Source organism: Pseudonaja textilis, chromosome 1, assembly GCF_049901715.1.
Source record: "Pseudonaja textilis isolate UNSWEBS1 chromosome 1, rPseTex1.2, whole genome shotgun sequence".
Taxonomy (NCBI): Eukaryota; Metazoa; Chordata; class Lepidosauria; order Squamata; family Elapidae; genus Pseudonaja; species Pseudonaja textilis.
Genome location: NC_141990.1, coordinates 84,362,701 through 84,390,636, shown reverse-complemented (window position 1 = coordinate 84,390,636; position 27,936 = coordinate 84,362,701). Strand labels below are relative to the sequence as shown.

At 35.7% G+C, this 27,936-nt stretch overlaps 1 protein-coding gene across 7 annotated transcripts in view; it reads left to right on the top strand.

The window, feature by feature from the left end:
• UTRN (utrophin) overlaps nucleotides 1–27,936 on the top strand; it is a 353,724-nt gene that overhangs the window by 130,321 nt on the left and 195,467 nt on the right. For 6 of the 7 annotated variants that reach the window (XM_087939884.1, XM_087939867.1, XM_087939871.1 and 3 more), the window contains exons 41-52: nucleotides 611–796; nucleotides 1,519–1,691; nucleotides 4,375–4,525; nucleotides 6,498–6,673; nucleotides 8,411–8,546; nucleotides 8,990–9,139; nucleotides 10,814–10,892; nucleotides 11,667–11,881; nucleotides 15,096–15,213; nucleotides 16,361–16,566; nucleotides 18,500–18,654; nucleotides 20,420–20,609. In XM_087939884.1, the coding sequence (XP_087796010.1) occupies nucleotides 611–796; nucleotides 1,519–1,691; nucleotides 4,375–4,525; nucleotides 6,498–6,673; nucleotides 8,411–8,546; nucleotides 8,990–9,139; nucleotides 10,814–10,892; nucleotides 11,667–11,881; nucleotides 15,096–15,213; nucleotides 16,361–16,566; nucleotides 18,500–18,654; nucleotides 20,420–20,609 (1,935 nt within the window). The remainder of the gene's footprint in view (nucleotides 1–610; nucleotides 797–1,518; nucleotides 1,692–4,374; nucleotides 4,526–6,497; nucleotides 6,674–8,410; nucleotides 8,547–8,989; nucleotides 9,140–10,813; nucleotides 10,893–11,666; nucleotides 11,882–15,095; nucleotides 15,214–16,360; nucleotides 16,567–18,499; nucleotides 18,655–20,419; nucleotides 20,610–27,936) is intronic. The other variant, XM_087939877.1, reaches the window with a different exon arrangement.

The following is a 27,936-nucleotide window of genomic DNA, read 5'->3' as shown; positions in this document are numbered from 1 at the left end:
AGTAATTGGTTCATATACACTGGGTGGAGTTACAAGTGAGATTATACCAGTAGCTCCTTGTTTTACAATAACTGTACTATTATGAAAAGTAATTTTGTGAAATTATGGTTCAGGTACCTGGTTAATGAAAGAAACCTCTGGGTGTAAGTAATATTACAATAGATCTTGAAGTGTATATTTTTGTATTAACTAAAGATTATCAGAATGTGGATATATATATATTTCAGGAGAATAAAGTGTGTAGGGAGAGATAATCCTTTCCCTTTTTAATGCAATTGGAACTACTTAATTAGAAAAGGATATCATTGTTTGATTAGAATATTGTTTTACCCTATTATATACTTGCTTATCTAGTAATTTATGTGGCATATAGTTGAAAGCTAAGCAAAAGGATACGAGGAATTAATTCAGGAGAACACCTGATTTAGTCATAGTGGAAAGACTTCCTTTTAATTATAATAGAGCATCATCTGAAGAATTATTTAATAAAAAATAGCATTAAATTGTAAAGTTAGAATATAATGGAAATGCAAATAAATGAACCTTTCTTGTATTTTTATAATGAGGTTAGTTTTAAAGAATTAGTTAACTGAAGTTTATTTTGCTTTAGGCAACTCCACAAAGGATTCAAGGGTCTCAGTCATCAATGACCAGGGAATCTCCATTCCCTGCAGAATACCTGGTTGAAATTAACAAGATTTTGCTGGTTATAGCTGATGCTGAGCTCTTGCTAAATGCTCCAGAACTTCATTCAGCAATCTATGAAGACTTTTCTATCCAAGAAGATTCATTAAAGGTACTAGAACCTGAAATCTAATATTACAATTCAAAATATAAGAGAGCATTAACATTCTTCTCAATAAATGTTTTAACTCCAGTGCATGGCGGTATATCTCAAGATGCTTTCTGACTTGAAAACAATGGGTTCTGTCTTGGATATGTCTTGATTTATAGGCACCTGGGTCTAATTTTTCTAGAATCATCACCAATCCTATCACTTGTTAGATTCAGGACATATAAAACAATTCATTTAATAAACTAAACACTGGATCATTTTAAAAAGCAGTGGAGAAGTTTGAAAAGGAATGGGAAAAAATTAGATAAAGACCATTGTGAAGTATGTTATTAGAAAGTTGTATTGGGCCAGATCAAACAAAATCCACACACATATACTGTATATTATATTATGTACTCCCTAATCTGGGAGACATGGTTTGGCTTCCAAAGTTACTAAGACCATCGTTGTTTTTGTTTCTTGAGCAAGCCTTAATGGTCTAGTTTGCTTATAATGTTGAGCTGTAATGGATGCCTTCAGACATCGTGCTGAGCCAAAGTAAACCATTTATACTGCATGCATATGCGTGCATCATTCTAAGCCATGAGTCAAATGATGAAAGATGTAAATATACTTATATACTGATGTTTGTTGCCATCTAATCAGGCTCTATTTTTCCAGCTGGCCGTTATCTTTGAGTGGATGCTAATTTTGCCTGGTATTTTTGTTTTACTGTATTACAGAATATAAAAGATATGTTGGATAAATTAGAGGATCAGATTGCTGTTATTCATGAAAAACAACCTGATGTTACACTAGAGGCATCTGGACCTGAAGCTGTTCAAATAGAAGATTCACTAACCCAGCTTAATGCAGAATGGGATCGAATTAACAGATTGTACAATGATCGCAAATGGTAAGTAAAAGGACTGTCTATATTTTGTACTTACAGTTTTTCACCAAGGAAATGTGATGAGTTAGGCAGAGAAGAGACTAAATCAGGTAGTAGCCATTTTGTAGCTCTACTGTCTCTGCAGTATAAACCAGCTGTGATAAGTTTGGATGTAAATAGGTAACATTTTAAAATATTATTTATAAAATATTGTTTATTTGCCAAAGTTGCTTAGCAAACGACTATGCAAACTATCAGGCAGGGAACCAAGAAATATTAATTTAGGTGGTGTAAGGAAACTATGTATTAAATTAAAAATGAAAATTAAAGTGGCACCATCATGTTCTTAACTATATGAAAAGCATGGAATGGAGAAAAACTTGACTCTTTTGTTCTCAATCTCTTTTTCTCTGCAAATTACAAAGCAAACCAGTTGCTGCATCTTAGACATTTCTGTTTCTTTTAGCATTTGATGATTTTTTTTAAAGATAAATTGTAGCTAGCTGAGACCTCTGTTTACTGGGATTTCTTTTAAGTCACAAGAATGTAGGCCAATTAATTCACGAGAATATAGGAATCTGCGCAAATGTCATGTACACTCTTTTCATTGCATTTTCATCCTTGTTCCCTATAGTTTTAAAGACTGCACCTGTAGAATTGCATCAGTCCCTAGCATCATCATTTGAACTTGTTTTCAAAAAGAGTTTTGTATTTGCTCTTTGTGCACTGCAGGCATTAGAAAAAAATTCTTCCTCGGTATTTGCAGACATTTGTGCCATGACTATATTTGAAGCTCCATCATTCATTTGGAAACTCAAATGATCTTATTAAATTAACAATGATGTAGGCAAACCTTCCCATTTTAAAAGAGAAATTAAACTTCATAGTCAATTGGTGAAATATAACAACCAGATTTCCTAGCTGATTCAAGGCAGTTCTTGAATCTCATAAATAATGTATCTTATTTTGCATTGTACTTAAAAGTAAGTAGGCTTCTTTAAAGCCAAGATTTTAAAGCCAAGACTTGTATGAATAAGTCTTTTGTAATATGGAAGAATTCTCCTGTCAACTTGGATACAAAAACAGTTTGGTTCAATTGTAGTTCTATCTCACAACTGGGAATAACAATATATCTCTAAATAATGACATAGAAAGCTATGGTTTACTATGTGGAATATAAATGTCCTCCTATTTTTCCTCATTGGGAAGATTTTGTTGCAGATTTTGTTGAGGAAAAAAACACTTTTTTCAGCTGTAATGACCTGAAAATTGTAATGTCTCTTTCACCCATGGAGCAGTGGAACAATTAGGTGTCTCTAGGCAAGAGACCCTTAAGACTTTCCTGCAGTTTGTTACAGGTTGTTCACTTTCCTCCTATCCAATTGCTCTGTTTCCTCTCCTTAATTGACAGATAATATCAGGAAGGACTCTTTTTCCTGTCCTTCCTTTCCCTTTTTCTGCCAAGTGATGGACAGTCATGACTCATAAAGTGGTGCCCCTGGAATGAATGATGGAATGATGGTCTACTTCACAGTGTTGCTTATGAAGCATAAGTAGGGGGGATGGATGGAGTAAATACTGGAGTTGTTATGCTCACATTCTTACCATCTTCACTAGAAATTCTTACGAAGGAAAGGCCTTCCCCCAAATGAAAAAGGAAACCATCCAAGTGCTGAAACAGTTTCTGCTGATGGTTGGCTGAGCAGTACACCTAACCTAAAATAATAGGAGGAGGTGGAAGAAGAAGAGGAAAAACATGTTTATATTTTGTAGTAGGATGGATGAAACATTGTAGTGGAACTTTTGAGTAGCTTGCCTTATCAGATAGCACTGATAAGAATATTTCTTTTAGATCCTATGGAGACAGATGAAATGTCTGTTGGATTTAGTTGTGGGCCTTTCATTTTGTTTCCTGGAAAAGAGTGATAGAAGACACACTGAAACATTCTGTTGATTAGTATGCTTGGCATAGTGGAAGGCTTACTCTCTGAAGAAGGATAGTATCTGTTCTTGGTGCTTATTAGAACCATCATTTAATTTTAGCTTGTTACTCTTTGCTTGTAAATCTGGCAAATGGCACCAGTGACCTTAAGAAGTTTATGTCTCATGTTTGGCTTCCACTTGGAAAAAAAGTGTGCTACATGAATATTCATACACTCACATATTCAGCAACTTGGTTTCCTCTGAAATTTGGCTATATGAGGAATGAATGAGGACCAACTCTATGGCTAAGTCTGTAAAATTGATTCTTTTTCCTGGAGTTCCAGCTAATAGAACTAGTTTATTGTGATTCATGTGTCCCAGAGTTATAATTAATCTGGGTACGTTTGCTTCAAAGTATAGACAAACTGATTTTAAATAGGAATTAAATTTTGTAAGTTGCCTGTATGCCTGTGCACTCTCTTTCTGTTTCTTTATGAGTTGAAATGATAGAAATTATAAATGGATGGATCAAAAGTGTGAATAGTGCTTCCTTTATTTAAAGTTGGGCTTTAAATATCTTTGTTTTCAACACGAATAAGCCAAAATAAACTATTTGCCAAGATTGCATCTGTTGTCTTCTACATATGTTCACACACTCACTTGCATACACATTCTATTTTGCAGTCTTACTATGTATGTATTCTGTAGTGCAAAATTATCTTGTTTTACTTCCTTATTTTTTTACCTTCCTCATTTTTTCTTCTGTTCTTCTTATTCCATTTAGTAGTTTTGATAAGTCTATAGAGGAGTGGAGACAGTTCCATTGTGATCTAAATGATCTCTCACAGTGGCTAACAGAAGCAGAAGGGTTGCTGGCTGAAGCCCATGCTCCAGATGGCAGCCTGGATATAGAAAAAGCCAGGATACACCAGCAGGTAACTGATTACTGTGTATTACTGTGTATTAAGCCCAGCACTCTAGTTAGAGCCTTTAATTCTACTCTTGTCACAGAAGAAAGTGGCAATTGTCAGCTTTTGTAATGTTGGCAGCTGGGAGTTGTACAAAGCAATTAAAAGACTGCTTTGCAAAAGGCATTGGTGCTGCCTTCGTAGCCCAGTGTGGATGCTTCAAAGGTTTGTGCATATATTACATTGATAACACTTCTGTTGAGACTGCCAGTAAATCAAAGGGGCCACTGTTATGCCCCAAAGGTTGTGCCATAAGATTTTGCCTGAATGCAATGCTTAGCCCTATTAAAACATAAAGTCAACCTACATGAATTGTATTGAGGAATTATTTGCATAGTTTCCAAAGTTGTTGATGAAACAAATATAGTGAATTGAAAAAAGTTAGAAGCCAGTGCTTTAGTTTCATTTGGAGAGGGGTGCTATATTAAACACACTTACTAGTAGGGTTTCAGACCTGTTGTTCTAGAGGAGGCATTACATCTGCTGCTGAGAAAGTCTTGCTCCTAGTAGAGACAATTGTATCTTTTTCCTCATATGAAGCTGAGGGCAGGACTTTATTTTACGGAGGTTAAGTCTGTGTGAATGAGAGGGGGAGCATGTTTGTGATAAAGGAGAAAGTCTTTGCAATATCAGAAACTCAAGTCGCTGAGAATATTGAAGAGAAGATATAGCAGGGGTGTCAAACTTGCAGCTCACAGTCTAGATGCGTCATGTGCTGGCCACTCCCATCCCCGTTTTAGCAAAGGGGAAAAATACGTCACGTGATGACAACATGACAACACACGTTTGATACCCCTGAGATAGAGCATGTTGGGCAAAGTTTAGAAGCAAATAGGTAGCCCTTTGCAGAAAGAGATACATGGGCTCCAAACTAATGGTCTTTACTAGTAGTAGATAATACTTCTCAGGTTTTTTTTTTAAAAGCAGCCTCACATAGATCAGGAAAAAGGAAGTCCAATCCAGATGCACGAACAGCAGTTGTCACAAATCCATCTTCTTGCAGCAGAGATAACATCTGATATAGATATTCTGGGTCAAAACTGAAACCGATACATACATACATGCATACATACATACATACATACATACATACATACATACATACATGGTATTCAGCTTTGTTCGGGTATTTTCCCACGTCATTATAGTTGTGCTTTTAAAGTTGTAGCAACCTTTCGGCAGAATCTCATCTGCCATCATCAGGCTTCTGTATTGTGTTCGTCTGTGAGTCAGACTTTTACAGTTGTTTCAGTTTTAAATTTGGGGCTAGCCTACTGCTGTGCCAGAATGGTTTTTTTTTCATCCTGATTGGTTGGGAGTCTTGGTCTGTGTTCATTGGTCTTGGAGTTTGCTGTGTTCTGCGTGATTGGTGTTTCTAATATTTTCTGTCTGTTTTGGGGCTTTTTTTGTCTTGATTGGCTGGCAACATTGTGTTCCTGTATTGGAGGCTTTTAGTGCAACTTGGCTCCGAGTAAATGGACGGCTATCATTTGTTAGGAAGCTAGGTTTCATCTGGGTGCCTGGTTGGGGTGTGTTTGAGCTGGAGGTATCTGGGGGGATCTGTTTGTGCCCAGGTGTTTGGCTGGCTTGTGGTGTGGAGATTTTTTTTGTTTGTGAATGCAGGCTTCCAAATAATTGACAGTCTGGTGGAATCATCTCTTCTATTCATGCTTTCAGGTCTTTTTTCAATCTCTATGGCTTCTCTGATAATTCTGTGGCTGGGCTTTTCTCTAGCGGCTAGGGTTTTGGTGCCATTGAAGTTGATGCTATGACCTGTGGCTTTCATGTGTTGGACTAGTGAGGAAGTGTGTTCCAGATTTTTTACTGCATTTTTGTGTTCATCCAGGCGGGTACTTATTCTTCTATTGGTCTGTCCAAAGTATGTGGCTGGGCATGATGCATAGGGGACTGTATGTATATATATATACATTTTCAACAGGAACTTGAAGAGGGAATCAGCAGCCATAAACTCAGTTTCTCAACACTGAATAGAACAGGAGAGGAAATAATCCAGAAACTTTCCAATACGGATGGAAACTTCCTGAAAGAAAAACTAGCTGGGCTGTATAAACACTGGAAAAACATCAATGCTGAAGTCATGGAAAGGCAACAGAGGTAACCAGACCCCTTATGATTTGAGGATATCTTAGTAGCAGAGGAGATAAATTTCTTTAAAATTTGGAATGCCATTGTGGGTTTTCACCAAGAAAATCCACAATATCTTCTCATATCTTTATTCTAAAAGATTTTCTAAGGCAGTTCCCTAAAACAGCTTCATAGCTGTTATTATTCTATGCAATCTCCAGATTTACTGTGTAAAGGAGATGGGTGGTTTCTAAATGTGATTTATTTAAATATAATGATATATATGATATAATAATGATATATATCATATATATATCAATCATATATCATACATCATGTACTCAAGCTACATTAATATTCTATATAATATAACATGCATTTATTTCATGTTTTCCCTGCTTTGGAATCTGAATTATTAATTTACATGATTTTTTTGTTTACTTTGATGTTTCAACTGAAGAAAGAATATTCTGAAATTGTTGGAAATTTCTGAGTGCTTCTTAGTAGGCAGGTGGTTAATAATTTTGAAGAAGTCTTCTATCCAAAATGAATAAAATCCAAGTAAAAACAGATTTTGCATTAACATAAAATGTTAACACAAGTATGCTGGAAAGCATTGGCATTCAAAACTATTTCTTCCTCAAAACCTAAATGATCCCTACTATAAAGTCAATTTCTCCTATACATTGTCATATTCATACAGTAATATTAATATTAATCAGTTTAGAGCCAGTGTGGTGTAATAATGGTCAAGACACCAGGCTGGTACCAGGAAACTTGAGTTCTAGTTCCGTCTTAGGCATGAAAGCCTAAGTGACTGAAGGCCAGTCACTCTTTCTCAGCCCAATTTACCTCACAGGGTAATGTTGCAGGGAAAATAGGAGAAGGAAGAAATACTAGGTATGCTTGCTACGTTGAGTTATTTATATTAAAGGCAAGATGAAAAAAAAATCTTTACAGATACAGATAATCAGAGTTGGAAGGGACCTTATACGTCACCTAGTCCAACCCTACACCATTTCTGACAAATGGCAGTCCAATCTCTTCTTGAAAGTCTCAAGTGATGGCACTCCACAACTTCCGAGGGCAAGCTGTTCCATTGGTTGATTGTTCTCACTGTCAGAAAGTTTCTCCTTATTTCCAGGTTAAATCTCCTTGTTCAGTTTCCATCCATTATTCCTTGTCTGGCCTTTGGGTGCTTTAGAAAATAGCTTGACCCCTTCCTCCCTGTGGCAGCCCCTCAAATATTGGAAGACTGCTATCATGTCTCCCCTGGTCCTTCTCTTTACTAGGCTAGCCAAGCCAAGCCCAGTTCCTGTAACCGCTCTTCATATGTTTTAGTCTCCAGTCCCCTAATCATCCTGGTTGTGGTTCTCTGTACTTTTCCTAGAGTCTCAACATCTTTTTTATAATGTGGTGAAAAAATAGTTTTCATACATTTTCTTAATCTAATGGAAAGTTATGTGTCAATTCGTTGAATTTTTCTATCAGGGTATTAAGTCGATGTTTTCATAAGACTGCTAAGTATTGCTGAGAAAAAAGTATTTTAAAGACTTAAAGCCTACATTTGAAGACTTTCTGGATAAGAAATGGAATCAATATGAATTTGCGTCATTAAGGCATCTGGTTCATTCAGTCTTGTTTTTAATATTGTAATATATCATTTCCAAGATGCTTAGTAAGCTATAGAAGGAATATTTTGCTTTTATATTTATTTCAATATTTATAGTGATTTTGTTTCATATTCTACCTTGGGTTTTTGTTCAGACTGAAAGGAAAAAATCAGCAGTTAATAGATTTCACAAGAAAACTAGAAGAAATTAGTTGCTGGGTGGAAAATGTAGAAAATTCCCTGGATGAGAAGCCTGCAATCAGTCTTGAAGAGAATTTACAAGAATTAATGGCAAGTAACGTTAAAAATATTAAGCATTTTATTTATTGTATCATGTTCCTTTTCATTGTTGTTGGATAATATTTAGGACTACTCAAAGTGTCTGTTGGTACCACTGGATGAAAAAGTATAATCTGTAAGTTTCATATATAAATATGATTTCCATATACTTGTTAAACTATATATTTTTCTGTTTAGCTTAATGTCATGTGTTATGATTAATAAAATTATGGTTTATTTGTAATCTGTTCACAACACCAAATATTGGTTACTTACATTTTTGCAGCCATAGAATCTGGAACTTGCTTCAGAATAAATTCTTCTTTGGATTTTTATCGTCAAAACCACTTAATGCAATTTTTTTTGTGCTCTTAGAGTTTGAAGTATATTACTGCCCTGATTATAAGAGATAACCAATTGTTAATGAATGAGTGACACTGTCTTTACTCATTTAGGGTCTGATTAAGGAAATGGATATACAAGGAGAGAAACTTAACTGGCTAAATAGAAAAGAAGCAGAGGTACTTTCAAATACAAGCATTGGGCCTCAGGAAAGAGACAATATTGCTAATAGACTGAAGACCCTGAATATTAAATGGAAGAAGGTATACATTTTAATCTGCGTGCATTCAATATTGTTCCTTTAGTTGTGTTCATGCAAGATAGTCATGACTATGGGACAGAATTGGATAACTTATTAGATAAAGTTAGTGTTAAAATTCTTAGTAAATTTTTCATTGCTTTAAATTTACGGCAATAATAGTACATTGGTGTACAGCACCATGTATATGTTCAAATGGACCTATCTTTGAGAATTATTTATTGTATTGTATTATTGTATATTTCCACAGTGTTCAGTTTTTATATTAAGTTTCTTCAACAGTCCTTTGAAGTTCAGCTGAAATTTCAGTTTCCAAAGCCGCCTTTCTCTCCTTCAACAACTATTCAGAGCCACACCCATAAAACTTTGGCATTGCTATAAGACTGAATATTGCCCTAGTTCCCTTGCAGGAAAAATGAAAACCTAACAGGCATAGGAAAAAAGCTCTGAAGTAGTCATCATCTGGTAGTCAGCTTTGCTGCTTATGGAGCATCTTTTTATTAGTGCAAGCATTCAGATACATAAGTCTCACCTGCATTTTGAAGTAGTATTGCAGTGTATTTATTTTATTCAATTTAACACTGCCCAATGTTAATGACTTTAGGCCAGGCTGTTAAACTGGCAGCCTGCGGGCTGGATGCATCACGTGCAGGCCACGCCCCCCAGCTCCGCAAAGGCAAAAATCTTCATGACATGTCACGATATGTCATGTGACACAATCGAGTTTGACACCCATGCTCTAGGTGGTTCACAAGAAAACAGCAGGATTATATTATATGGCTTTTTTGTCTGCTTTTTCATTTTGGGAGATGTTCTTGTTGAAAGTCATTTATTTCATCACACTGTTGAGTAACGTAAAAGTTCTTAGGCTCATGTAATGAAACAAATGATCACGGCCCAAAATATATCCTAGAATAATACTTTAGCATATGGTAAAATATGGTGTAGTAAGCTTAGAGGGAAAGGAAGATTGAAGCAGATATGAGCATTGCTAGGATACAGTATTTATGGTGTTGGTGGAGGACTGAGGAAATCCAAATTCTAATCTACTCATGGCTGTAGAAGCTCATAGAGTGATTTGTGACCAATTATTCTCATTGTCCAATCTACCAACAATTGTATGTTGGTTGGGCATACAGTCACCCAGACGTTTACACATATTTGGCATTGTTTATCCAGCTATCAAGTCCTTTCCAGAGACCTGAGATTTGCAGATGTTGCTGTTTGATGATATTAAAGGTATTGTGACAGGTTGTAAGCTGTATTATTCTGGTTATCATTTTTGGGATAACATGAAGGGAAAATATCATGTAAGCAACTTTGTGTTCCTGGAGGAAAGGTGTGATATAAATCCAACGCATCAAAATTTCAGGAAGAGTATTTGTTTTGGGAATTTCCCTTTAAATCTAATAAACTCCATGAAGTTCATTAAGCCATTAAAGTACTTAACCGCAGAAGAAAATAGTGTCAATGATTGATGCCATATTAAGGGACCTGTAGAGCTTCCAAAGATCTCCCAAACCTTTTCAGGACCAATTGCAAATCCCTTGATCTTCTGTAGGCTGATTAGTGAAATATTAATTGTCCTGCCCACAATTTTCTGTAGTTGCCTAATATTGTACAACAATACCCATAATCTTTAGAATATAAAAGTTATTTTCCCCACACACAACACTAGGTGTTCAAGGAAGCACCCACCAGATTGAGAGAACTGGAGGGGGATGTTCATCAGCAGCATCTTGTGCCAAAGTCCTCTGGTAAGTCTTAAGCAGAAAATTACCTCTTTGGAGAAACATTTAGGTATATTTTTGTCATCTTAGTAAAACTTAAAGTAGATAAAGAAGCAGATGTCTGTTTATTTTGATTTTGAAGAAAAATGATACTTTTACTTTAAAAGAGCATAAAATGTATTTTGAAAAATGCACTTGTAATGTATTCGCTTAACAAGAGAAAATAGTTTGTAGTTGCACTTTTTGAAAATTAGCACTTGGGTGTTTTTTCATTTATATGATTTAGAGAATCAGGAAGTAAATGTCGCTTATGAAAATCAATGGCGGTTCTTTGACTGCAAAATGAACGTTTTAATTTATCCCCCCCCCCATAGTAAATTAAGAAGAGCAGCAGGTTGTGAATTTACCCTCACTGACAGCTTACTGCTGACTTGTGTTTGAATGTTTCAGAACTGTTTTGAATGTGGTAATCAGAGAGTGAATTTCTCTCACCTCACCAAGCTGTCAAAGATTTGAGATTTTGCAAAAAAATGACAGCAGCAATCTTTCTAGTTATGTATCTAGAGGTTAGATTAAATGATGAATTGGTGACTATTTAGACATATGGAAAGAAGCTATTTTCAGAATCCTATCTCTTAACAGTAAAATCCTGACAGTTTTAAATGGTTAGTGTAGAATAGAGGTACAAGAGGACTAATAGGAACTACAAGAGGGATTGTGGTATTTTGCTTTTCCAATGTAAATAAATTCTAGATAATAAGTACAAGTTGAAATATCAATTCAATTATGTTGGTTGTTTAGGTTTCCCTGTTCACCAAACAACAGTGCTTGGGTCTTCTGCCTCAGAAAATGTGGCACAAACTCAGCATCATTTGGAAATCTCGACACCTGCTGATTTGGATCAGACTACAACAGAATTGGCTGACTGGTTGGCATTGATCGACCAGATGCTAAAGTCCAATATAGTTACTGTTGGAAATATTGAAGAAATCAATCGGATGATTGCACGCATGAAGGTATGTGATGCTCTGGGGTGCAACTGGAAAGCCTTAGAATATTAGTTAATCCCTTTCACTGGTTTTTTTGTGTTGTTGTTCAGTAAAATTCTGTCACGGTATTTCACAATTATTTAGAAAATAAATCCAAAGAAGAATAAGGATTAGAGCAGGGGTGTTAAACTCAAGGCCCTCAGGGTTGCCATGGAAATAACGAAGGACTGGCCCGTGGTGCCCCTGCCAGCAAAAACGGAGCTTGGAAGGGCCACACACAGTCCTACCAGGCTGTGTTTTCAACTGTGACAGCCTCCTGCAGCCCTCTGCCTTTGAAAACAGAGCTCTGTTTTCACCGACAGAGGATTGCAAAAGGCCGTTGTGGGTGAAAATGGAGCTCAGGAGCCTGTTTTCACTGGCAGAGCACTCGGGCCCCCAGAGGTGTCCAGACACAAGTGATGTCAAGCTGGCCATGTCCACCCTGGTCATGCCTACCCCAGCCCCCGAGGTCAAACACAACCCTGATGTGGCCCTCAATGAAATCGAGTTTGACACTCCTGGATTAGAGCATTCTTCTGCTTATTTTTGGTATTGTCAAGATTTTAGCAGTATCAATGACTAGTCAGGAAGACTGAATGCCCTTTTTAAATGTTCGCCCAATTCTGCAAATTGTTGCTTTGGTTTCCTTGCTTGCCCAGGAACTATTTTAGAGCAACTGGCAGGGAATTCAGTGGACTTTTCCCATTCTTGTTCATGGGACTTAAATCCATTCCATTGCAGCACAATAATATTTTGTGTGCAGTGTCTCTGATCGCACATCATCATACTCTGTTAAGATACAGGAGTGCTGTCTTTTTTCCCCTGCCCCAAGGAAACTGCTGTGGAGCATTGATAGAAGAAAATGAGCCATGCTTCACAGAGTCAGGCTGAGCATAAATTTGCTCACTGAAGCAGGTGCACACAGCTTTGCTTGATCAGGAATGTGCACATTTACTGTTAGTTTTCATAAGAAGCCCAGGAAACCTATAATACATTTTAGAATACCTATTTTATTTTTTTTTCCCCCTGCATCCAGTGGCGTATAAAACATTGGCATTGTTTCAGGGTCTGACTATTTTTTAAAACCAGTCCAATGTTTAAATTGACTGCCAGGTATATTGAACATGGGTATTGTTGCTAGAACAAGTTCACTTTTATGTATGTATTTTATTCATTTGTTCTTTCATTTGTTCAGTCAGAGAAGTGACTCTGGGTGGCAAATAATCATAAAATCAGTTAACACCAAGTGCAAAGATACGTGTGTGTGTGTGTGTGTGTTTGTGTGTGTGAGAGAGAGACAGAGACAAAGACAGACTGACTGACTTTTGACATACTTGGGGCCTCAGGCCTAATTTCATAACCAGCTTTTCAAGGCCTTACAAAGGGCCAACAGGGTTGGGGCCATCCTACTCTCTGGAGGCAGAAAGTTCTAGAGGTCAGGGCCTATGGCAGAGATGGCATACCTCCTACCCCACATTCCTTGGCTGATGGGATCCTTAGCATGGTCAACTTGCTGGACCAAATTGGACAGTTAAAAACAACTGGTCCCTCATGTAACTTGGTCCCAAGCTAAGAAATGCTTTAAAGACGACAAGCAGTTCTTTGAATTGCACAGAAGCAGCTATAAGAGTCTTCTCCACTTCCTCAGATACAATAGGATCAAAATTTCCCAGAGAAGCATGCAGGATTCTGCCTCTTTGGAGTAACCTTCAACTGAAATGTTACTATTAGTTTCAGCTCATCTATTCAACTTAAAATAATTAAATTCAAATTGAAATAGGTTAATTGCCTTGCTCAAGAATTGTTAATCATTAAGATCCAGCTCTAGTCAAGCTGCAATTGAATTTCAGGAGAAATGAGAATATTTTATGCTGGCATTTACAATTTGCCAACAGAAGTTAACGGGGAAATGGTTACAGAAACCTATGCTGACATTTCCTTTGCTACTGATGTTAGCAGCATATGGATGCAATTTGTAACAAATAACTTGAGGATAGAGCTGGGCATAACGTATCATAGACAGCAATGGACGAATTAATTGCTTGTAAGAATATATTTAATGTAATTTAATAGAAAAATCTCAACTTTTCAGCTGTCATTTTTTAGATCAAGTATTCTTCGTGGCCTTAAAATGGAGATGAGCAATAACAACAATTACGGAGAAAATCCACAGGGACTCCTTTTCTTTGTATTTGGTTTAATGGCACAGGGTCAGAAATAGATATTTTTTTCTTAGCAATTTGCCGAGGAAAAAGTGTGCATGTATGAATATGTGTGTATCTACAGTATATACCTGTGTGTGTGTACATGTGTGTGAGTGGGAGGGAGAGCAAACGAGTGCGCAAGTGAGTGCTTAGTAACTAAGTAGCTACTGGTATATGTCTGTGGAGATTCTCAGTCATTCAGGTCATAAGTACTTTCTCCAAAGACAACTGGACTGTTTTTTCTTTGAAGAATAACAAAACTTTTCATTTCTCATCCAAGAAACTTCATCAATTGTGATGGGGAAGGTTGGGGAAGGGATGAAGGATAAGTACTTGACAGCTGGGACTGGGTGGTGGGGGATGGAAAGATCTACTACTACCCTGTTGGTGGGGGGAGAATCAGAGTTTTAATCAACAGGGATTTTATTAAAACTTCTGCAGTAATAAAATCCCTGTTGATTAATACAGTACACTCAGAATAAACAGTGTCTAAAACCTGGGATCAACATTGAGAACCAAAATCCTTGGAGCAGAGAAACATAAATAATGTCTCTTGGAATCTTAGAAAGAAAGTATGAAAGTATGCAGCCTTTTATGAATCAATATGAATTTTATACAGCTTTATTTCCACTCACTTCGCGAGAGTAAAATCTCTAAATTTACTATGCAAATCTAACAGGTGGTTAACCCCTATTTCAACTTTCTTAAATTGGTAGCCTTCAGGTGTGAGTTACTATATAATTCCAAATTGCCAACATCATGACCTTATTGCCTGGAAATTCTGGGAATTGTAATCGCAACACATCAGATCATGATTTCTGACTGGGTTTGTCTATTATTTATTTTGAATACAGATTATAATGCAGAGCTTTTTAAGGCAGATTACAAAGTGATTAAGACACACTTCTTTGTTAATATTTTGAAGCATTGGTTTGAATCACTTTGTTTTTCTTAAACTCCTGTCACTACTAGCACATTTTTATTCCATTATGTTACAGATAACAGAAGGGGATTTAGAACATCGACATCCCCAGTTGGATTACGTTTTTACTTTGGCTCAAAATCTGAAAAACAAAACTTCAAGTTCTGACTTAAGGACAGCAATCACAGAGAAATGTATGTTATTTTTGTTACTAGACTGAACAGTAGAGAAATGGGAACTAAAAATGATATAATAAATATATAACTATTACATGATTTATTGACAAAATGATGGATATAGAATGGAATAACCCAGGTGGAATTGAGGGTAATCAAACATCGAGAGATGAAGGCAGGGTTAATCCTGATACCAATAAAGGAGCATATTTGTAGCTCAGGATTGACCTGAGGGTTCTTGGTGCTCTCTGAGTTTGCTTGTTTTCTTGCAGACATTTCATTACCCAAACTAGGTAACATCATCAGTGTCAGTCCCACTAGCACTGACGATGTTACCTAATTTGGGTAATGAAATGTTTGCAAAAAAACAAGCAAGCTCAAAGAGTACCAAGAACTCCTTAATCCTGATAGGCAAAAGGAAGAAATGAGAATGAAGATTTATAACAGAGGTCTCCACACTTGGCAACTTTTAAGTCTTGCGGACTTCACTTCCCAGAATTCCTCATCCAAATATGCTGGCTGGGGAATTCTGTGAGATGAAATCCACAAGTCTTAAATTTGCCATATTTAGAATATAGCGAGGTATCTTGCTTATGGTGTTGCTTGACATTAGTTATTTATATTCACATTTTTGGATTTCATTGGTTTTAAAGATTAATGAACTGGAACTTGGAGATGTGAGTTTTAAAAAAGATTTATTATATGATGTGTTTTGAACAGTGTTGGCAAGTCACATGATTAAACAATGTTAGATCCAGTTTTTATGTACAATTTTTGTCTTAAGTTTCTATTTTTTAAAAATATAAAAATGAATGCCTATATTGGAAGTTAATAAGAATGAGAAAAAAGCAGATGGAATAAGGGATATTTTGCTAAGATAGTTTGGTATCAAAGATACTGGCACTAATCTAAACAATATAACATTGTCAACCAACGTAATATTGTCAAATTAAGATAGGCATATTGTGTATTTTGGGGTTTGTATTATAGAAGTAGATTTGACACTCCCTCCCCAGGATTATGGGAATCTATAAGAGTATTTGGATCCAATGTCGATTTGAGTGATTTTTTTTTTAAAGATTAGTTTTAGTAGTAGAAAAATGAAGATGATGCAACGTTTTCGGTGTCTTTTCATGGGACTAGATTTATCTTCTGTCTGTTTCAGTGGAGAAAGTTAAGAACCAGTGGGATGGTACTCAGCATGGGGTTGAAGTACGTCAGCATCAGCTGAAATGCATGCTTACTGACAGCATAAAATGGGATGACCAGAAGCAAGAAATGGAGAAGTTAATTGGACAGTATGAGGTCCATCTACATGCTCTCTTACAGTCTTCTAAAGAAAAGCTTACCAAACAAATTTCAGAAAACAAAGTGAGTTCAAGTATGCTTTCTAATGCAAAGCTGTGGTTCATAGATTCAGTTTAACATCTTACTCCTGTCATACAGTTAATTTCATAAAGACAAATAATGTGATACAGCTCCTTCTGATACACCTGCAAATTGAAGAGTTTTATGTAAAAGCCCAGGCAGTAGGATTTCTATACTTCGTAGCTTGAGCTTTTTTTTAGATACCATCCAGACCCTTTTCCATTTTTAGTTTAAAAAAAAAAAGCAGCCAAAACTTGGGGAACTGCCAAGTTAGAACTGGGGAGGGCAGGGGAGGGAGTGATTGTGGTGTTCATGACCTTCTGCTGATTAAATTAAGGAGTGGTGCATGTGTCTTCTAATTGGATTAAAATGAATTTTCCACAGATATATTACTGCTTGCCAGTGCTTACCTGACATTAAATCTCATCCATCCCTGATGTGTGTGTATATGTGTACACACACACACACACACATTCAGAATCTTGATGGGAAGAACAGACCAATTTTTTCCATTCTTTTAGCAGTTTAGGAACATTGGAGATTACTTTTTATTGTTTAAAACAGAACAGATTCCTTTCTGATTAACCCAGAGACATTAATTTTTTTTATCTAAAATCCTATACTTATATTTGAATGGGGGCATTACTTATTCTTGTGGGCCCTTTGTTGCAAAATGTCATTGATTTAGTTCAAGATATTGACTCAGAGTTTACTTGCAGTCTTAAACATCTTTTTTCATCCTAATCTTGTATTGTCTCTCCTTTACTGCCTGCTCCATCTTTGTAGAGTTAGAAATCTTCTGCGTCTGTGCTTTCCCAGAGTTTTAATTTGTCTGGAGAATGATTTATCTTTGTTAAAGCACCCATTGTCTTATAAAGCACTCTTAATCTAGTTACCAAATTAAACCATTTTCTGGGCCTTTACAAGGTTGGGTATATATGCTGGGCTCAAACAGAAGCATCAGGTTTTTTTCTGAATATGTTTGACAACCTTTATCCTCTCAGGAAAAAAGAAAAAGCCAGCATTTGTTATCTTTCAGTATCCTTTCAGTAATCACACCAGCAGAGTGCTAGCAAAAGAAACTACTAGCAAAAATGGCATTTGAGCGCATGAGTGATGTCAAGTTGGCCACTCCCACTCTGGCCACTCCCCCCAGGTGAAACACAACCCTGATACGGCCCTCAATGAAATGAAGTTTGACACCCCTGGCACAGGTTGTGTCTCAACATAGGAAATGATCTCGGAGTATCAATTTCTCTCTATATGGCCTCTAGGCTGCAAACTCCATTTAATGCAGTCTTTCTTTTTCAGTTTTTCTGCTTTCTCTCATTTTCTGCAGCTTTTCTAAAAAGCACAAGAAAAAGCTTGGCGCATTGGTCAAATAATACTATTGTACAGTTGCTGAATCTTCAACCTGCTTTCTACTTTTGTTATCTTTCCCTTTGTTATCTGCTGTTGCTTCATAAAATCTGTTGAGTGAGTTTTGCTTGTAATTCATTTCCCAGTTTGCTCTCCCATTTTGCCTTCAGTCCATTTATTCTAATGAAAATGTTCAATTTAAGACAGATATTTTAGCCTCCATATTGGTAATTTTGCTAATTCTGTCTTCTCCTCTACTAAAACGTAAGAATGAGATTTCTAGAAAAAAACTTCTAGAAGTAATGTTCTGTTTCTACAATGGGAAAAATGAGTATGACCTGAATTTTCATTTGTACAATTTGTTGCAACAGTTTGCTTTGCTTAACTTAATAGAAATGGTGATATAGATATTGTTCCCTGGTTGCAAAAAGGTGCAAAGCATTCAGTCCCATGGATTAAACCACTAGGAATTTGATGCCCATTCCACCATTGCTGGTTTAGTCAACTTCATAAATTTTTAATGAAAAACAGCAACTAAATGATTAGAGATTTTGACTACTGTGTATTTACTTTTTAGATATTAATGCAAGATCTAGATAAAGGAGATGCCAGGATCATTTCATTTAATGAGCTGTCAAGTAAACTTCTTCAAGATTACAGTGGTGATGACACAAGAAATGTGAAGGAAATTATGAATCACTTGAATACCTCATGGATTAACCTGAAGCACAGGTATGTATGTCTAAATTATACATAGGTGCACTCACCTCCACATTTCTAAGATGTGAAGAATAGAAATTATGTTACTGGGCAGCAAGATACGATTTAAATTGGGGACTATTTTCTTTCTTATCGTGGTATGTATGATTAAATCAAGAAGCCTGACATTTCTTATAGCTGTAACAAGAAAGGGAGCTGATTGGTCTTCTTACTCTCAAACAGGTAGTCCTTGATTTACAACCACAATTGAGCCCAACATTTATGTTGTTAAGTGAGACATTTGTTAAGTGCATTTTTTCCCATTTTATGACCTTTCTTGCTTCAGTTGTTAAGTGAATCACTGCAGGTAATAAGTTAGTACCTTATTCTATCTCTTGGATAATAGACTAGTCTCATAATATATGTACCTAGATCTATACACCCAACTGTTCAGCAGCTGAAGAAAAGGGAAGAGGGAGGTTAAGTACCATATATTATTAATTTAAGATAAGACAAGCTTGCCATTGAGATAAGAGGAGCTGACCAAATACGTTTTGTGGAATTTTTGCTGTGACTCGGAAATAGATGTAGCAGAATCTGTTTCCAAAACATCCTTTGACATTTAATAGATAGATGCAGGATTTGTGTTTTTTCTCCCCACCTCTCCCCCCATCCGCAGTCAGACAGAAAAGACTGTCACTTCTACTTCCTGATCTAAAGCAATAATGATTTGGTCCTAATTTCACTTGAATTGAAGGAGGTTCTGCTAAGGGGATCTTTTCATTGATGGTATGTCAGTTGTGAAGTAGCTTCTGCAGTTGATATCCCTAGCATGTATTGTATTCTTTTCAGAATCAAGTGAAAACCATTTTCTTTCATGTAATTTAGCCTTTCTTATGTTAAAATGGTTATAGAGCCCCAAAATGGTTAGCCACTACTGTTATAATGCCACTTTTCATCAACTGTGTGATTTGAATATATACGCAAGTTTATCTGAGGGAATGTCTACTTGACCCATTAGAGTGGGAGTCAGGGAATGCTGCGGGTCCCATTCCTGAGTGAGATATACCTGGTGGGTTACAGAAGAAAGGCCTTCTCCGTGGTGGCTCTCTCTCTCTCTGGAACATCATTCCCCAGAGATTAAAATGGCCCGCTCTCTAATACTCTTCCAGAAGGCACTGAAGATCTGGTTCTGCCAGCGGGCCTGGGGAACCCAGAGTGGGATGGAGCCCATCAAAGGCTCATGCGATCTGCTGTCTTTGGGAGTTGAGGGGTGGTTTTTTAATTTATTTTTTTTCCAGATTTTGTTCTATTGTACTTTATTAATTTGTTTGATTCTTTTTGTTAGTTTTTATTGTTTTTTTATTTTAAATATGGTTTTACATTCTGTAAGCCACCTCAAGTTGCCATGGGTGAATAGGTGGCAATATAAATTCAGTAAAATAAATAAATAAAGTTCAAATAATTGTTTGCATTCATTGTGTGAGAAGCTTTTCCATTTACTCATTCACAATCTTCAACAGGTGTGTGCCATTCTTTTCCTCGTACTGGCAGTTTTGTACCTTGTGCATCTCAAGGAGAGGACTTGTGTAGTTTTCATATGTTTTCATGTTATTATTTTAGTATAAAATATAGTACAATTATGGCATAAGTTTTAATACAAAAAGAGTACAGCACTAGTTCCTAAAGCTGTACATAGCATATAACAAATGCATGCTAAATGTGCTGAGTCACCCAAAGAGTAATGTCTTCTCACTTTCCTGTAATCACTGATTTTTTCCCTCCTTCCCTTCTATAGAACTTGCAATAGGCAGAATTGTTTGGAGGCTGACCTGAAGACAGTACATGCCTTGCTCAGAGACCTTGAAAAGTTCCTCAAGTGGATACAAGAAGCAGAAGCGACAGTTAATGTCCTTGCAGATGCATTGCAACGGGAACCCACTACTTCGGGAAGGGGTCCTGGAAGGGAACTGAAGAAGCAGATTGAGGTAAGAGGATGACTAATTCTATATGTGAGAATATTTTCTATGTTTTTCTAGACCTTAAAATGGTAAAATCCATTTTCGGCTGCTAAATAATCTTACTAAAGGATAACTATAAGATTAATGCAGAAGATAAAACTTGTCAGCACAGGATAAATATTTAAAGGGTGGTCATTAAATGTCTGCTGAAAGAAAAGCAAGTGACTTGTTGAAATTGAGTACCTGTCTCCTGAAAATGAACAGAGAGCAAATGTTTTATTATTGGATTGATAATAAAGTTTATAGTTCCTTCAGAGAAGCACCTACCATTTTCTTTGCCTATTGGAGAAAAGGTTTATGTGTCTTGATTAGCCACGCAACAAATCCAGTGTTAGTGCCTTACATATCTACCAGAACAATCATAAATTGAGATCTCCCTGAATGGCAACTTCCTAAGCAACCAAGTTGCCCTCCTTTTCTTCTTGTCTGATCAGAAGGAAATAAGAGACAGTTTTTGCCCAGTGTGTTGCTATGAGTTACCTCCTTATATATGTATATGAGGAAAGAATGATTGCAGTATGTTTGTTTGGCAGTAGAAAGGAAACTGTGCAGAGGTGTCTTACTTTTTCTCAACAGATTTGGGTCTTCCACTTTTCTCTGTCTCACACACACATTGCTGTTCACTCTAGTTGGAAAAAAAACCCCTTGTTCTGCATCAGCTTTATGGGAAGATTGACCAATGATGGGGCATGCTTGCAAAAGAAAAAGAAAGAAAAAATAAATAATGACCTTTCTTGTTCTATATAAATAAGTATGGGTAAATCCACACTAATGAAACTAAAAGAATAGCTTTAAAAACCTTCATCTGGTTCATTTTTATTCAGTCAGTTTCTTTTATATTTGTTTCTGAGCAAATCATTTATTTTGAAGATGCGTGATTATAATGCAGTTACCTCTTTATCAATTAACTTCTATAGATTACTCAGTTCATTGCTTCCTTTTACCCCCAACTGGATGAAGTTTAAAGTTACAGTTGCTGAAATTCATTCAAATGCTACAACAAATCTGAATTTCACATTCCTAGATGGCCTTAGATGAATGAGTAATTTAGAATGTGCTCAATGTTGGTTCTGAATGTTTTTATGTTGAAAATAATTACAAGACAGCTTTTGTGTTAAAGTAATTACAAGATGGTTTTTTATGTTAAAGCAGCCTTAAAATAATTCAAGGACAAATGTATTTTGAAGACCGTTTGGAAAATGAATGGCTCTATCTCAACATATGGTAACTTTTAATCACAGTTCATTGTGATTTCACCACTATAAAGTATTGGCAATAGTAGGACAAATTATTGTAATTCTATAAAAATCTGTCACTCTATCTGATGAGTTTCATGATTGCTTCGTGATGCATTTGGGAAGATGAGGACAAAGATATAACCATATTCATCTTGCTATCAATGTACGTTCTGTCTGGAGAAATCCATATTGGCTTTCAAGCTCTGTTAGTTGAGTAATGTAATTTAAGCAGGCACAATTTTCCTGGAGCTGTTCTTACATTGGAGAAAACATATGAAGGTTCTGTATTATATCATGTAAACATTTAATAGTTGTTTTCATCCTGAAGACAAATACATGTATGCTTTCTCTATGAATCATTTGCTTTCAGAATCATCTACTATAATGTAACATTGCAAATAAATTGGACAAAGTGCATATTTCATAGTCATGCCTGTAAACAGTGAAAAAACAGGCCTTTGATGGCCAGCAAAATTACATTTGGTTTCAGCTAGTGAAAATTTGCGAGTGATACTGTAAATATGCAGAACTCATTGTGAAAACATTCCTTCATGGGGTTATGGCTAAGATATGGCGCATAGGGTTAGATACATGATTGCTAATTTTTAGACAATGTCTATTGTTTGGAAAAGACATTTTTTAGAAACATTCTGGAGGCCGTTCTTCCTAGTGGTTTCACATACAATAGTTATATTTTTGTTGTTGCTCACATAAATTTTTCTCTTTGGTTACAATTATACTTTCTCTTTTGTAGGGCTTTTTAAATGCACAGCCTTCTCGGTTGGTTTGGACTGTCTCTTTGAATACTATTTTTTTCAGTTGGCTGATCATGGATGTCAGGGTCCACAATTCCATTAGCAAAAATTCTCAAGCACGCTTCTCACATTGCCTGAATCAGAAGTGGAGGAAAGGAGGTGCTCCTTCAGGAGTTTTTTATATTTTTTTTTTAAAAAGGCATACAAAAATATACGAATAGCTCAGTGAACAATAGTTCCTTAAAAATGGGATTGATTGAGACAATGCAATCAATATGTAATCAAAGTAAAGCTTAATAGCTTGACATTCTGTCATCCCTGGAAAATATCATTTCTGTCATTTTTATTAGTTTGTTGTGTTCCTTCTTCAGTTCTGCACATTTTGAGCCAATATACATTATATAGCTATTTACCAGGCATTGCTGACTAACTGCTGTTGAGGATGAATGAGTTCATACTTCAAAGAATAAAGGACAGTCTCTATTTAATGTAACTGAGATCACCCAACAGAGAGAGTACATTTGAAGTCTCTCTCGTTGAGTAAATACAATCTGAGATGGGTTTGAGCTTTGGACTAGATGTATAACCAAATTATTCTCTTCTGACAAAAAACTTTAGAAGCGTGTGTGTATGTGTCTGTGAGTGAATGAGTGAGATTTATTCCTTGATGCATTATATCATTGGCATGCATTTGGTTGGTAGGGGGGTTTCTGTTAAACATTGAAGTCTGTTTTATATTTTTTCCTAAGTGAATAATAATAATAATAAAAAAATTTCAATATAAATTAAATGTCAGAATTATATAGAAGAATAGCTATTTTCCTGAATTGGGTTACTAATTCTGTATGTTTCACATTTTCTTTTTATGTTATAGAGACATTTAATTTTAGTCTAGAATGCTTCTGAAATATGAATGAGATGTTTGAACTGATATGGAGTTATTTTCTGTCAGTTATCACTCTATCTAGTCTTTCATTTCATATGAATTATTTTTAGTTGTTTAAGCAATCTGTTTGTGTTATACAATGAACTGCATGTAATCAGATAATTTTGTCTGAAGAGGCTCCAGTGTGTTTATAATGAATTATACATGTAAAAGAATAAGCATCACACTGCTCATTATGTTCTGTCCTTAAGAAAAGTACTTGATTGATGGGATTTTTAACTTTGTCATGCATTTTTCAAGGAAGATTTTTTGTTCCACTACCTATGATATGGCTACTTTAGTTGGTTATACCTTCATTAAATATAAATGGTAAAATCTTTCAGCCTGTTTAACTTTGTATTGTGAAAGAACACTTCATAAGTCCCAGATCCGTGTATTATGAATGACATTTCAAAGCACTGAAAGGATGAACACACATGCCTCTTTGCGATTATTAGAGTTATATTTTGCTTTTTGACAGGAAGGCGAAGTGGCAGGCAGTATGTCCCTTTCTCCAGAGAATAGGCTTTTCTTGATGTTACTGCACTGTAGTGTCCTTAGCAAACAGAAAAAGCACGATTAAAACATTTGAGCGGAAAGCTTAAAATCTTTCACTGATGTTATTTCCTGGTTATTTCCATCCAGTTGCTTAGAGAACTTGAAAGCAAACCATTGTAACTGCTTTGCTAGGGGTCAATTTAGGAGATAGGACTAATGCTTTCATCTGTGTGTCCTAGATGAAATTAGAATAAGGGAGCTGTGCCCAGCTGAATCCAAGTTTCTATCCATCTATCAAAGAAAATAATGCTGACTAAAAATTCCTAAGATGGCATTGAAATTGTATTTTTGGTTGCATGCACAATTTTGGTTGCATAAATTTAAACTGGATCTTACTGAAATGTTTATTTAAACCCAAAGTGGTAGTGTCAAAATGACTATTTGGATTGCATGTTAATAGCATTATAATTTTTTTAAAAAGCTAATGAGATTGAGATATAGCAATGCTGAGGATCAGAGGTGGTATACAGCAGGTTCTGACCAGTTCTGAAGAACCAGTAGCGGAAATTTTGAGTAGTTCGGAGAACCAACAAATACCACCTCTGACTGCAGATTTTATAGTATCCTTTCCCTGCCATGCCCACCAAGCAGAGCCCACAGAACCGCTAGTAAAAAAAATGTGAATCCCACCACTGCTGAGGATGGCAGAATGAAGTAAAATATTCATGTACTATTAAAATAGAACTAAACTAAAATTAGTAAAGAGTTATTGTATATTGTCAAAAATGTTCTTGCCACATGTTAGAGAGAAAACATTCTATTTTAAGGAGATTGGTGATGCGGTAAGGAACATTGATTCATAGCATCAGAAAACAAATAAACTACCTGGACAAAGTGTAAGCAAGCAGATTCTTATGCTAAGAAAGCTTAAGAAGCAAATTCTTTTTCTAAGTTAATTAGAGGCCTGGAAAAAATTGTTAGGTTGGCTAATTATTTCTGAAAAAAACCAACTCTACTACAACTGTAATCCATATGTGTGTCAGTAAAATAGTCAGTGTTGCTGACACCTTTGTTTAATCTATAATCTTAAACAGTATCCTGTGGGAAGATACACAGAAAGACAATACTTGCATATTACCTTTGTATGTTTATCTTTACAATATTCCCTTAGGAGGTAAGCATTGTTATGGATAGCTCAGAAAAGGATAAGAAATTTTAAGTGAAGAAAATAAGGCTGCATTTTCTCTAAATTGAGAAATAAGAAATAAACTTCCTCACATTCATGCATTCCATACTGCATGAATATGAGGAAGTTTAAACACATACTGCAAAATTAGAAAACTAACAAAAAGTTTAACTAATGTATTAGTTAGAAGCATTGGAAATTGCTGTAAACAGATAACAGATAATCAGAGTTGGAAGGGACCTTGTAGGTCATCTAGTCTAACCCCCACCCAAGCAGGAGACCCTACACTATTTCTGACAAATGGCAGTCCAATCTCTTCTCAAGTGATGGCGCTCCCACAACTTCCAAGGGAAAGCTGTTCCATTGATCGATCGTTCTCACTGTCAGAAAGTTTCACCTTATTTCCTGGTTAAATTTCTCCTTGTTCAGTTTCCATCCATTATTCATTGTCTGGCCTACAGGCACTTTAGAAAATAGATTGACCCCTTCCTCCCTGTGGCAGCCCCTCAAATATTGGAAGACCACTATCATGTTTCCCCTGGTCCTTCCCTTTACTAAACTAGCCAAGCCCAGTTCCTACAACCGTTCATTGTATGTTTTAGCCTCCAGTCCCCTAATCATCCTGGTTGCCCTTCTCTGTACTTTTTCTAGAGTCTCAACATCTTTTTTATAATGTGATGACCAAAACTGGATGCAGTACTCTAGGTGTGGTCTTACTAAGGCTTTATAGAGTGATATTAGTACTTCCCTTGATCTTGATTGTATCCCTCTGTTAATACAATTTAGGATTGCATTAGCTTTTTTGGCTGCTGCTGTATACTGCTGGCTCATATTTAAATAAACATTTAAATATTGACTAAATCCAAAATTTATCAATTTAACAAAAGAAACCATAGTATCTAAAAGCTGTCCATGAGTCAGTGAGAGAACCATTTAGTATCATATTTGTTATTTGATGGAAAATAGGAACAACATTAGTATATTAATTGAAGAAAGAGAAAGAGGAAGTAAAAATACTTATTTGGCTTTGAAATTTAATTGGTTCTGGCCACATTGAGGCTTCATTGGATACAATGGTAAATCATTGTCGATTGTTACCTGCACAGCTTAAGGTTTGAAAATCCCCTACAAGCCCTCTTTGCTTCCAGCATGGATATAAGAAGATTGTAAAAAATGTTTACTTTCAACAGCTTATTTAACTATGTGGTTGGTTAAAAAAACAGTGATTTTAGTGGTTTGGGAAGCAAACCAATTTAATATTGCTTTCTAATATTAGCTTATTTTTGTAAGCTATAGTTCCAGTTCACTTTAACAATACCTCATTGAGAATAGATACAAACAGTTCTGACATCTTCCATAGGGCTTCAAGGAATTTAGTTTTAAGTTTGAATGCTGTCAGAATAAAGGGAAAGATGTAGAATTTAATTTAAAAGTGCTCATTATGAAATTGTGTTGAAAGTAGCAACTAGAATAATGGATAGTTAAGGACTTGCTTTACTTTGAACTTTGCCAGTTTTTCCCTTCCACTTTTTTATTCTAGCCATCATTCTGTGTCTCCATTTTGAATATCCCAGTATTTGGTATGTTATTATTAATTGATATCAAATTATTTACCAATACAATCTGTCTCTATTCTTTTTTTTTCCACATGAGCTAATCAATAACTTTATATCTTTCAGCATCTTTGCTTTGTAGGGAACAATAGAATCACACTGTTAAAATAATACACAATGTATTCTAACTTTTTAAGTTCAGTATTTATAGATAACATGAACAAGCTGATTTATGTCTTTTCATTGTCAGGCATTTTTTGTGCTCTGAACAAGGTCATGTTTACAAGACCTTGGAAAAATTTGGTAATTTTAATGCACTAAGTAGTTGGAAGCGAGGACAGCATTATAGAGACATTTATGTATGCATGCATGAAAATATTACTTCTTAACATACATGATTTTAATTTGAATAAGACTAGGTTTAGAATAAAAAAGTAATTCATGGGCCAGTCATTCCATGAAATGGCTAACTAGCACATTCTAATTACCGACATATATTTTTATTTGTTCATGATACAGTATACAGAAGCCCACCAAATTATTTTTCTGGCCTTTTCATAGTTCACCATAGGTCACTATCAGGAGTAATTTTTTTCTTTACTTGCAATATTCTGTTTTGGGAATGGCTTTTTCAAATATGTCAATATTTTAACTGGTAACACTTAAAATTGATCTGTTTGTATTCATTTGGTGTTGCTTGATGCATATTGATTGCTTTGTTGTTTTTTTCCTGATGTCCGATAATTTTGTTGTTTTTTAATTGTGTGATTTTCTGATATTATAAGGTTTTTATTATTGGCTTGGATACTTTTGTAGAAAAATGATTCATACATTCTTAAATGTATAGTATAACATTGCTTTATATTCCTAAAGAAAATTACAAATTAATTTTTTATACTCTAACATACACTGAAACCTATACACATAGAATCAAGAAACTAGGTTCTAAATATTCATTGTATATCAAAGCAGTCATTGATTTTGCTAATGGCTATAAATTGGTTAGATGTGCAAGAATCTTTGAAGTTCTAGCTGGTGGAGGCATAAATCTCATCTTTCTTTGGAAATGGATCCAATTAAATCATTACTGTCAAGCAACTACAATTGTCTATATTTATAGTTTGTGACTTTTCTATTCT